Source organism: Anopheles nili, chromosome 3 (assembly GCF_943737925.1).
Source record: "Anopheles nili chromosome 3, idAnoNiliSN_F5_01, whole genome shotgun sequence".
In the NCBI taxonomy this organism is placed as follows: Eukaryota; Metazoa; Arthropoda; class Insecta; order Diptera; family Culicidae; genus Anopheles; species Anopheles nili.
In genome coordinates this window covers 51,913,091-51,926,120 of record NC_071292.1, presented here as the reverse complement: position 1 = coordinate 51,926,120, position 13,030 = coordinate 51,913,091, and the positions used below count along the sequence as shown (strand labels likewise).

Sequence of the window (13,030 nt, the reverse complement as noted above, 5' to 3'; positions counted from 1 at the left end):
AAATTCCCTACCCCGAGCCAAGTGGATCGGGAATGCGAACGCACCGCCACCACAAAGAGCCACCACCTTCACCAGCTATCCGGGGGTTCCGGTCGGCAAAGGACCTTGCTCGAGATCGGGGCTAATAGTTTTAAATTTTTGTGCACGTGCAAAGCCACCCTCCGGTGCGAGCTAACCGAGTTGGCTTGGGAATAGGTGGCTCGAGCTGGTGAAATAAAGGATTCAGAAGACACACACACACACACCCACACCCGGTGAGAGACGACGGGGAACAGCTAAAGAGGCATTATCGAGTTAACATAGAGGATTACACTTCATATTTCATATCATTTGCTAAAGACCGACCGAGAACCGCCGGTGAACTGACCACCGAAGAAAGGTGACCATGTTAGCAGTCAGGGTTTCGGTTAGGGCAGGGTGACGATTGCGGAAAACGACGAGTACGCCTCCTTGCCCCATGTGTGGGTGGGCTAGCAACCGAGATAGCCCTTTCGGAAGCAGTGGGGGCGCTAGGGCGAAGATGACCGTCTGCTCGCTGGTCGTTTGGCCGAGCGGTCAGTATCAGTGCTTACACATTCGTAAATACTTTAATCTCTCTCAAAAAGGGGTTAATTAAAATGTTCTCTCCTTTCCCACGCCGAGGGTGCTTTGGTGATGAATTTTTCTACCCCCTCCCGAGTGGGCTCGAGCGAACGAGTCCTTTCTGCAGGCCCAACCAAGCCCCAGTACCGGTGGTCGCAGTAGAACGTACGCTTAATAATGCAATGAGAAGTGCCAGTTTCGTTGCTTTAAGAAAGCGGGCATCCTTACGGTTGAGAACAATGTTCTGCCAGCCCACCCACCCACGCTTCGGAGAAGAGCCCGAAGGACTCCGCAAAGGAAAGTTCACGAACTTTCAATCCCGTCTTTGATGGGATTCGGTGCGCCGGTTGCGCTCAGTTTTCTTAAAGCTTCTCGCCGAAATCGCCGACATCGGCTGCCGCTTTCGGCCGGACGGATGCAGCCGAACGACGTGCGCTGGTTCGCCGGTGCAGCTACATAATGCTGTTACAATTATTTTAGGAAAAGCGTGTTATGCAAATTAAAACGCTTCCCCTTTGGTGCCTTGGCCTGGAGGTGGTGGTGGTGGTGGGCAAAATCCCACCCAACACCGCCTTTCGCCGGTGAATGCAACGCCTCCCATGGGACCGTTTGCTCGGTTGCAATCCTGATGCTTCTTAACTAGGGACTTAAACGCTCGTCTGCTCGCGCTCACGTACACACATCAACGCCGGGCTTTTCGCATGCGGAAGGAAGGATTTTTGGCAAAGTAGCGAAAAACTTCCTTTTTAATCATAATAACACTTGCCCGCTTCGGTTGGCCCCGGCGATTACCATCATCATCGTAGGTCGTCCTCTCGCCGAAGACGCCGTCAGATCTGCTCAGCGTCAGCATCGCTCATTTCTGGGGGCAACTCGCTGCAGCTCCCGAAAAGTGGCTCCCACCGTGGCGATGTGTGGCTATGGCTGTGTGGGGGTGTGTAAAAACTATCAAATCCGCTTCAGAGGAATCTTGCCGCTCGGGCGTGCCTGAAGCTTTCGCCGCTTGGCAGAAGGGCGATCTTTACCATCCTTGCAAGGCACGCTTGCCCGGGGTAACACCTTCACGTCTTAGCACTTGCTTCTGGAGCGAGTTTTCTCTAGCGGAGTTTGTTGTTTCATGGTGGAAGGATTTGGTGAGGGCAAAAAAGTACCCATGCAAAAACACAACGATCAGATACGTCAGCACCGAGTTTGGATGGGTACGATGAAGGATATGGTGCTTAATTCGAGTGCCTAGGATCCAATGCCGCCAATGGAATGCACGGAAAAATCTGTAAATTTCCCTTTTTTTTCCTCTCTGCAACCATTGAAATGCAGCAAACATTTTCACTCACTCACGCTTGCAAGCGGATCGAGCACATGGCAAAGAAGGATTGCAAATCATCGTCAGATATCCTTTTAACAAAAGCCTAAGTAGGTGGTTTAGTTTCCAAGCTATCCACTTTTTTTCCCACCACCTCGGGCACCATCGCCACGCCAAATTCCTCCAATGAAGCGAAAGGGAAAATATCCACTCCACCACGGATTGAACGGGAAAACAGACCCCAGATCCTGTGCGTGCCTGTGTCACCATCGCCAGCTCCAGCAGCGAGGATGCTAGCAAGGATGCAAGGAGACGACGCTAATCCGAATGCCCGAAGACTCGAACCCTCTTAAGTTGGATGAGTGAAAATCTTTCATCCTTTATTTATAATACATTCCGAAGAGTGTCTCGGATCGGGGGATTTTTCCCGGGTTTTCCACGGCGTATCCTGGGCGCCGTCAGCCCGGATGCAAGAGGGGGTTGGCAAGTCGGGCTCCGATTCCATTCTCCGTTCCGCACAAACAACCAGTGTTTCGTCGGTCACCTTTGCTTCACTTTATCCTTTTTTTTCTTCTGTCCTTTTCTTCACCTGCTTCGTCCCTTTGACAGAGCTCGCCGTTTGTCACATACACTTTCGTGCGATGTGGTTTACAAAGGGCACAAAGGGTGGGTTGGGTTAGGTTGGGGCTAGCCATCGTCTGCCAATCCTTCATCCAACGAGGCCGTGTTGCTTCAGGAGATAAACAACGGTGCCGGTAAACATCCCGCCTAGAGCATCCACACATCCGTTGCTCCTCACCACGGCGTTGGGGAAGTGTGAGTGCACGGGATGAATATCGGATTTTTAAGAGTTTTCCCTTCACCCACGGGACCGGAGTATATCCGGCGCGAAGAGGTCACCATCATTCGGTGGGGCAGATTTTTCTCGCCCCTTTTCGCATCTTATCTGGGCCATCCCACACAAAGCGATGAAGAATGAAATAATCTCTCGCCCAAGGATTACCTACCGTTGCTGGTCGTCATCGGGTGGTTCTGTATTTGCAGTCCTAAAGCACTCAGAAGAGCTCGTGTACTGGTTTATTGTAGCCTTTTCCATCATATTTTTCACTGTCATAGCCCGAGCGCGTCATCAGTGAAAAATTCCCAAGTAAATCGTCTAATGTAAAGCTTCACTTATCGATTAGAGCAACAGTTCTATTTTCGTGTCATTAAGCAATTTCTTATTTCTTCTCCTCTACGCATCGTTCGAGAAGCTCTCTAATTGATTCCTTTGATGGAAATGTTCCGATTTTGAGCAGTTTGAGAAACTCAACAGGGGAAAAAAATCCATCCCAAGCTTTTCTGCACCATCAGCTTTGATTGCGATTGGTTTCCATCAAATTGTCAACGCATCTTTTAAAGCGCACTCTAAACTCATCCCTGCCTTGCACACGGCACGCGAAAAAGTGCGTCCCCACGTGTCTCACGCAATCGTGATAACGCAATGAAGCGGAACAAGCCAATGGTGAGCTCCTTCCACGGAATATCCTCTTCCCAAGAAAATCATCCTCTCTCATCGAGGACTCGTACCTGTCGCACGGTACATCGTCACCGTGAAAGCGGATTCACCACCGTTCGGGAGCTTTTCACTCGCGCTAAAAGCGTTCCGGCGTGGATTTTCCGGCCTGCCAATTTTTCGCCATCAGCGTCCGCTCGATTCCACCTTATCACTCCCGCAGGATAAGAGCGATTTGTGCGAACCGTAGGCCCCCCCCCCCGTGAAAAGCGGGGCATCAAATTTAATGAAGAGATAATTTTTCCACCCTCATTTGGCCCACCCCGGGGGTGGATGCCTTTCCCCAAAAATCCGGTCGCCCGGTTTTGTATTGGCAAAATTCTCTAAGTGATTTTTCCGCCCGATAGATCTGACAGCCACGCCGGCACGAACTATAAGCGGGCTCTCGGGCTGATGAAACGGTTTTAAAATGTTGACTTTATGATTTTCGAAATGGAATTAGCGGGACCTCGGGCGCGCACGGTCACGGCGATGAGCGGTGGCACGAAATTTTCCTCGATGAGGGATTAAAATTTCGCCCCTTCGAAAGGCCCCCTTTTCCCCCAAGGCGCCCGATTGACGTGGAACGCTGCCGAGCGTCAGATCGAAAAACCTTTGCCGAACCGGAAGCAGACGAGGCGAGACGTGCGCTTTTTCGGTGGAAAGATTATTGAAAGATTTTATCGACAAGACGCCCGCTCGCTTGAGTCTGAGTGACACGGCTGAGTGTTGCCGGAAATGATGGAATTTTCTAACTAACGCCCAAACGGTTCTCTTTTTCTCTCGATTTTTTTTTCATTTTGCAGCCAAATCCCTGCCGCTTCACTGCGTTGTCGAGTCCGTCAGTTCGTTGCAGGCCACGCTCAACTTCGACGCCCGCAGCCCGTGGAAACGGCGCCCGAACATCGAAACGGACAGCTACGTCATCATTCCGGCTGCGACGCCATTTTGTGATATCGTTACGACCGCCCTGCAGCGGCTCGGCTATTCTACGGAGATCTCTAACGCTGCCAGAGGTAAGTGGGCCGGTTATTATCCTTAAACTGTTATCCTCACGAGCATCGGCTACCGGACACCGCTTAAACCTGGGGGCTGTAAAACCGGGCCGGTCACCGGAATAGAACCAATCAAGGATGCACGACCCGTCGTTTGATGATTGTGATTTTTCTTCCCTTTTTCCTCCCAGGTTCCATATCGATCAAAAACTGGAAGTCCCTCTCGCTGGACGCCATCTCGGACAATCCGCTTGTCTCGGTCAGCGACATTCTCGGCGAGCTGACGTCGATCGTAACGCTTAAGATTACGATCTTGCGCAACAAACCGTCCCAGTTGGCCGAAATCAAGGATAAACTGCTGAAGCTGCTCATTCTCCAGTCACACGCGCTGCTGCGATCGACCGGTTGTCCGTTGGATGAGGTAAGAATTCGCAACGCCTGTTGCCGCATCCTGGGGCCGGTCCACAAGAACGAGTTTTGCATACCGAAAAGGCACGCAAATGCTCCCGGCCCGTAATGGCAAATTCCTTCCGCAAATATTTATTCTACAACAGCTGGATGCCATCTCAAGACGGTTCACTTTCACTGGCCGGGCCCCCCAGTTCTAAGGGTTTCGGGCCGATGGTTCTCCCCCCGACTCCGAAATCACAACATCCCGTGGCGAAACGCGCTGAGAAGCCCACCCGATATAGTGGTTTTACGAAGCTAATTCTAATTAAATTATTCCCGCACAATCCCTCCGGGCAGTGGGCATCGTTGGCATTACCGCGTGGTTTTGTACGTTTGACCAAAAAATGCTTTTAACTAGCACTCATTGCGGTACCGCGTATTTACGTTCCATCTGCATAGCAGATAATGAATCTTGATTAAAATCAGCTTCTGAAGGTGACGCTTTTGTTAGCGCGTTTTTTTTTTAAGGTGGTCGCATGTTAGGGTGTGCCTAAGAACTGCTTAATCCGGTGCTGTTTGAGAGAAAAAAAATACGGAGAGTGCATTTTAGACTATTCAAACCAATGCTTAAGGCTACAATTAATTGCTAACAATTAGCATTTGCTTGGTTTTGGTGCCGAAAAACATTTTAACAAGCATAAAGGTGGGTCAGATGATGGGTCAGATTTTCTCTGGTATTACGATAAAATCCGCAAAAATTGGAAGCTAAATCACACTTTACGTAACTAAATCACTAAATCAAAATAAATCGCAACCGTCGCTATCAAATCATTCAACCCATACTGTCGTCGAATCGTACGGCTTATCTGACAAAAATAGACTGTACTATCTGCACAACCAGGACATGATAGTGTGTATATCACTGCTTATCGAACCTTAATTAGCTGCTATCAGTGTCCTGATAAAGCGCGCACACTTAGCGTCCATCCTCGTTCAGCGCAATACGCAACGGAAACGAACCGTCGAAGAATCGCTAAAAATTATCTTCCAACCCCCCCCCGGGTGGCATATCGATCGCACCACAGGGCAAACCATGGCTCACCCAAAACCACCATGGCTGAAGTACCTGCCATAAAACGTGTGCTTCAGATCGCGCGAGAGACGACCGCACCAGATTGCGGCCAGCTACCGGGCACAACACTCGTCGCTCGTGATTTGCCGCCCTGATTGATATACACGGCTTTTATGTTTTATTGGGGTAATTGAAATCAATCATAAGCCACCAGGGCAAAACCGGACGGCGTTGGGCCACTGCATGCCGTGCGTCCGTCAAGGAGGGCGATTGATTTTACGATGCCACACAGCGGACTGTGCCAACGGAATTTCAACCTGACGACGTTCGGTGAGCCAGCTCGTCCGCTATACAGAGCCCTGCTCCCATGGCCGTAGGTTTTCCGGGATTTTCCAACAGCCGGATGCGGACCCAATCCGTGGTCCGTGTCCGTCTAGCCCACGTCTAGCTACTGTCGAGCAGATCCACACATCGCCGACGAGCGTATGGCAGCGATTTATCCACTTCCTTCTTAGCGAGTCGGAAACCTTCAGCCCGGCGAAGGAAAGCCATCGCAGTGGAGCTGACGGTTGAAATCGTTGATCCGATTTGGGTGCTGCCAGCACCGATTTTACGCAAGGATGTGCGCCCCGAACCGTTCGAGGCACACGCATGGCCGTTTTCAAGATATATATATATTTCATGGCATTAAGATTGAATTCCGAAAGATTATAAGTTTGCGCGTAATCTCCTCGGTGTGGGGAGGGAGAAATTAAAATTAATATCGTTTCTTAATGATAATAATTACACACACACGCACGCACATGCACACGTCACACGGTACATTTGCATACGGGCGAGCTTACGAACCGGAGCGGGTGCCAGGATGGAAAGGAGGCCGCCGTGTGGGCCACCAACCCGGCGATGCGGACACGTCGGATCCGGAGCTGTGAAGCACACTTACAAGCATGAGAACATTCGCCGCCGAGTGTGTGAGCTGCTCAAAACAGCGGATTTGCACAAAACGGCGCAAATACGCCCGACTGGGTTGAAACGGTGGGGAGCTGAGGGGGAGGAGGGCCAAGGGGAGGGGAGGACAGCCATCGCCTCGTCGGTTTTCTATCAGACAAACAAATAAGAAGTATTAAGTATAAGAATTTATCCCAATCCCTCCACACACACGCACGCTACAAGGCAGCCATCTCATCCGGACGTCTCCGAAAGGTGGCACAGTGACGGCCACAATTGTAGCACGGCCTGGGCACAACTCGAGCCTAACGTGCTGCTTGAGTACTGCTCTTAAGCGTGCTCATTTGTAGCTTTACTAGTGGTAAAAATTACAACGAGTCCTTGAATCTTATCCAAATAATTAACTAATTTAAACCGCGAGTAACACGACTGCTTGTCACACGCACTGTTCGGCGCATTTTCCTGGTGCGCTCAGGCTTTTAACAGCGGATCAGTTCCACGTCCTGTCCACCCCCTGCTCAGTACCGCCACCACCACCACCATCACCAGTCGGTAGCGATATCCCAAGAGATAAACACATCCTTAGGGCTACCCGGGAGCCTCCGTGTTGATATCGTCCTGCGAGCAACCATGTGTGTGGGTGTGTGTGTGTATGAGGATGTGTGTACGTTCGCGCGCGAACTCATGTGTATGCGCGTGTTTGTGTACGTATTTTGTGAATCCTTGCGTGTTGCTCGGAATTTCTTAAGCACAAACCGGAATTGGCAAGCGATCCTTAATACCAGCGTGCAGCATTCGCGTATCCTTGCCAGCGCTGCTTGCCGGGGAGCTTCGCCTACATCGCCAAGTCGCGTCCACCCCGGCCTGGGTCGGGTCGGGAGGCACACAAATATCCGCCCGTTCGAACTCTTGTTAGCCGCTGAAGTGGCAGGCAGGTCCTGCGAGCGGCGAACCCCCGATTGTCTCTCCCATCGGATGGCTTATAATACATCAGACACTTGAAATCTTCCTGCCACTGTTAAGCCTTTTCCAGCATCGCGGTGCTGGGTGGATGGGTGGGTCGGAGAGGGGATCCCGGATCCCAATCCAAAGGATCACCGAGGCCGGAGGCGAACGAACCTCGGCTTGAACGAACGTCTTAAAGATATCGCCGCTGAGCGGTGCTACTCAGCCATCCTGGGTCCGGGGGTTTGTCGAGCCGGAGCCGGAGCCAGGGGAAGCTTTTCGGAAAAACAAATCTATTTATTATGAGAGCGCGTAGGAACCACGGGGAAATGGAAAATGGCTTGGATATTGGGTAGGAGAACGTGCTGTCTCGAGCCTGGCTGCCGTTTGCCGAGGTAAACCGGAGCGCTTGGCGAAGGTGAAGATTTCGGATTTAACTCTTCCAGCAAGCACTTACGGCACTACTGCCGACCTCTCGAGCGCCTGCAAATGAGCGTGTTTCAGCTCGGTGGCCGGTGGAAACGTTCGCCTTTGGCGGTGGCATCGTCGATCGTGTTTAGCGTGCTTCTGTAGCGAGCCGTACGGCAAAAGGGCGTACGTATTGCTGATTATCCTAATAAGATTAAGTCCCGCTTCAGCGGGATCGACCCACAATCGAACGCTCGTCGGAGACGGGAAAACATTTTCCGACTCCGCACGGGGATGTAGTAGTGCAAACCGTTAACCGAGCTAACGATAACGAGAAGCCATTTCTCCGAAGGAAAGCGCATCCTCGTGACATTTCAACGTTGAACTGTGAAACAGTCGTTGAAATATTTCACGCAATTGAAAGCCGCTCGGGTTTGCAGAAGTTCTTTGATGTTTTGCGAACGCAAACGTCCGGCTCGAGTGTCAATCGGAAGGGCACACAAAAACTCAACAACCCCTCGATAAAGCAGCTAGTGAAGGTTGATTTACGCGTCCCTTTGTGGGAAGAGCGAGCTTGTTCTTTCCTTTTTTGCAACCCAAGCTCCAACCAACCATGTTGACCTCGCATTTGAAGTGGCCGCGTGGTTGGCTGGTTGCGTGGGTCTAGTCGGGAGGTGAGCCAGTGATAAGATAATTTCAAATGACATTATCTACACCCCCACGCCGCTCTCGGTCTCAACCTGAACGAGCTTATTTGCCCTTCGTCGGTGCGCTCGTTCGTCCCCGATTAGGTGCTCGAGAAAGCGCGACGATACGACGTTGGCTTTGGCTCAAGATCACCGTAAATATTATCCCAACCCCAACGCACGACCGAAACGGCAGTCCATGGTGCTACTCTTCGAGATCGAGAGCTGACGGGTGGCAAGTTAACCCGGATGGCGTGATCTCCTTCTGGCGCTAAGCCGTCCATGACACGCTGGCGGATGCAAACAAACGCGAACTTATGCAGTCTAATCCGCGCAAAGTATCCTCGCGATTATACGCGAGGGCCATTAATCTCGCTCGCGGCACTAAATCGGGCCATTTGCCCACGGACACTAATCTAGCAATCTCGCTAAACGCCCACTCTGGCCTTGGTTTGATGTTTTTTTGCTTTCTCGCCCCGCCAGATAACACTATCGCAGATATGCCGCAGCCCGCTCCAGAACGCGTTCCCGTTCAGTCCGGAAATTACGGAGGAGACACGCCGCAGTTTCGACCAGTGGTGGAGCAACCAACTCGCACCCCAGCCGAACCCGATCGCGCACAAGATCCTACCGTTCGCGAATCCACCCCAGACCGATCATCTTGACTTTTCCGGGCACGGTTTTCCGGGATTGCACGCGGCCAAGCGCGATGCGTCCCTGCTCGTGGGCGATGGTGGTGCGGCGGCCGCGGCCGCAGCCGCTGCCGCCCACCACGTCAACCAACACCACAACCTAGTGGTGCATCCGGCGCTGCAAACCGTCCACTCGCAGTACCCCAACCAGAAGACGCGCATGCGCACCAGCTTCGATCCGGAGATGGAGCTGCCAAAGCTGCAGCGCTGGTTCCAGGAGAACCCACATCCGTCCCGGCAGCAGATCCAGTCGTACGTGGTGCAGCTGAACTCGCTCGAATCCCGTCGCGGTCGGAAGCCGCTCGACGTGAACAACGTGGTGTATTGGTTTAAGAATGCGCGAGCGGCCCAGAAACGGGCCGAAATGCGGCAGGGCATGAGCAATGGGTTTGGCACGCCGAGTCTGATGTTGTCGCAGGCTGATTACATGAAAAGCTCACCGAGCGCACCGTCCGAGGATATCGACAATCTGTCGCAGGACGAGATGGACGATGAGCTGGATCGACCGATGTCGCCTCAGTTGCCACTTTCGCTGACCATTCACGAGCGAAACCATCCGTTAACGCCCTCGGATCAGACACCGATCAAGCAGGAGAACAATGCAGGATCCTCGAGTCCTGCGCCCTCGCCATCGCCAGGACATGAGCTGAGTGGTTCGGGTGGTGCCGTCAACAGTCACGCATCTTCGGGCACGGTGGGAGGTACCAACAGCGCCGGCACAGGACCGAACTCCACCAGCAGCATCAACATCATCAACAACAACAATAACAACAACAGCAGCAGCGCGACCAACAACAATAACAACGGGAACAACGAGTCGGCGAATGATTCGACGCTAAACGACGAACCGAAGTCAAACTATTCGAACGAACGTAGCAGCTCACCACAGCGTTCGTCCCGTTCACCGGCCTCCGAGGATCTCGACATGGACGAACCGGATGTGAGCAACCTGGACGACTACCGGTCACCGTCACCGGACTCGAAGCGCCAGCTGCCATTTCCGATGAACAACCCGATGCTGTCGCACTCGATCATGTACATGTCGCATTACATACCGGCGATGCAGGGTGCTGCTGGGATGCACCTGAAGGGTGACTTTAGCCCGGGTGGACACGGAGCACTCGGTCAGGGTGGACTTAACCTGTCGTTTAACAGTGACGAGCGGCGGAAGCGCAATCGCACGTTCATCGATCCGGTCACCGAGGTGCCGAAGCTGGAGCAGTGGTTCTCGATGAACACGCACCCGTCGCACAATCTCATCCTGAAGTACACCGAGGATCTCAATCGCATGCCTTACCGGTGAGTTTTCGCGGGAAAAGAATATTTCCACCCAACGGACGCTTTCCGAGTGAAATATTGCCACCCACTTGACCGTTTGCCTTTGTTGTTTCTCTTCTCAACAGCCAAAAGTTTCCGCGACTGGAGAGCAAAAACGTGCAGTTCTGGTTCAAGAACCGGCGGGCCAAATGTAAGCGGCTCAAGATGTCACTGTACGATCCGGCACAGCTGGCCAACCTGGGTGAGCAGGCGCATCTGGCCGCACTGCACGATGCACCGCATCTGTCCGGGCTGCATGAGGCGTCGCAGTTGCATCCTTTTCACCACGGGGATCGAGATTGAGGCGAACGGCAGATCGGCAGTGTAGAGCATTCAACAACCAAAGACCACGAGCGCGGCTGGTAGAAGCCGGCCCGAACGCTGCACCAGCCATCAAGATCTCCGTCACTGTGTCTGGGATGGTTTGAGCTGGAGCAGAACGATGGTGTAATGGCCATTCCAGTCGTCCGTTGAGCTCCTTCAGGCATCAAGCATCGAGTGTACGCTGCAACGAATTGAGTGTAAAAAGTTGTCTCTAGTTTCCTGTCCTAGTTAGCCGTAAGCAAACCGAATCTAGTTCCTCCGGGAAGCGCGAGCAATCGAGCATGGATTTAAATTTTCCGCTCCAAAGCGCAATTGCTTGTGGGACGGAGTAGAATGCCCTAAGGGTTAACCGGACTCGTGCGAGCTCATCGAGGTATCGAACGCTGCGGAGTGGTCGAATCCATCCGTTATTTAAATTTGTGCCCTTTGTTTCAAACACACCGTACAACTACACCGCCAACCGTTGGTGAAATATTTCAATCCGCAGCACACTCGGATCGCAGAAACCGTGCAGGATCGCATCGGCAGGTTGAATAATTCCCATAAAATGAGCCGTAAATTGAAGATTATTTAATAAGGCTCAGCGCATTAGCGCATGGGCCTTCATACGTGATTTGGGGGTGGATTGTTTATCGGGAACGCATCCATTTTGGAAGGTATACCCGTTCGAACGCGAACCCAAACCTGTCCCAATCCCGGTCACACATTACCACCGACCAGAGGGAGGAAAAATGTCGGGTAATCAGATGAAATAATTAAAACAATAATGCCGAGTGCGCTTTGCCGCGCACCGGGAATCGCATCATCGCCACGTGCACATCCTTTAAGCCCTCGCATTTGTTTTTTTTTTCTGCTGTCCCGACTAGGGGGTCGCCCGTTGGAGTCCTGCGAGCTCCAAGCCTCACCGGTGCCTGCCTTTCGCTTAAGCCTGCTTACTAGATCATTTTTATTCCGACATCTTTACCGGTCAGCTCGTGCTTACAGCCCTGGGGCCGGTGGCGCTTGCAACGGTGAAAATTATCACATCCACCTTCCCAGGGATGCCGCTTTTCCCGGTTTCCATGAGCGTACAAAGTACATTCATCAGTTTCAGCGATCACGGCCGATGGTACGATTTTCCCGCTAAATGCTCGCTCGCGAGGTCTTACAACCGACCGTGTGGTTGTGTGTGTGTGTGTACCGGCCAGGACCAGCGGCAGCATTTATGAGTGTATGAACAATTTGTGCGCTATTATCGTTCGGTAGGGAATTACGCGCCTAATTATATAATTAAAACAAATGGAATGAAAAACGAGGCGCAAAATTTTAAGAAGCGAAAAGTGCAGCTCTCATGGAAGTGAGGGGCACCGTTGCTAGGGGGCGTTATGAAAGTCGAGGGGAGGGATCCTTTCTACCAATCGCTCAAACGCCATCGGCCGGAAAACCTGATTGACAATTTCATGAAAGAGCGCCCCAACCGAACCGGGTCGGGAGGCGTCCATTTGCCGGGTGGGTGGAGCGCACGCGAATGCCGGGCTTTTCGATTGATTTAATGATGGAAAGCAACACTACCGCTTTCCACACATACACACACACTCACATCCGGCACACATACATGCCGGTACCACACTGTCCCGTTCCGGTGGAGGCGCATGGTAAAAGTGGGCACGAAGAGATTTTCCAGTCGAACAACAAAGCAACTCCTCTTTTTTCCCTCTTTACACGCGTACCCATTTTCCGCCACTTTCCATCAAAGAAAGGCTTACCCTTGTGTGTATGGGTGTATGTGTGTGTGTGTGCGTGGGTAGGTGGTATTTTTTATTATTTTCCCCAACCAACAGCGCTGATGTATGGT

The 13,030-nt window shown here is 52.1% G+C and overlaps 1 protein-coding gene across 1 annotated transcript in view; it reads left to right on the top strand.

Moving 5' to 3' along the window:
- The window catches only part of LOC128722848 (uncharacterized), a 77,658-nt gene extending 66,483 nt beyond the window's left edge, over window positions 1–11,175 (top strand). Inside the window, exons 3-6 of the mRNA XM_053816531.1 lie at window positions 4,226–4,435; window positions 4,606–4,835; window positions 9,347–10,854; window positions 10,959–11,175. Of these exons, the coding sequence (XP_053672506.1) occupies window positions 4,226–4,435; window positions 4,606–4,835; window positions 9,347–10,854; window positions 10,959–11,175 (2,165 nt within the window). The remainder of the gene's footprint in view (window positions 1–4,225; window positions 4,436–4,605; window positions 4,836–9,346; window positions 10,855–10,958) is intronic.
- Window positions 11,176–13,030: the final 1,855 nt, after the last annotated feature.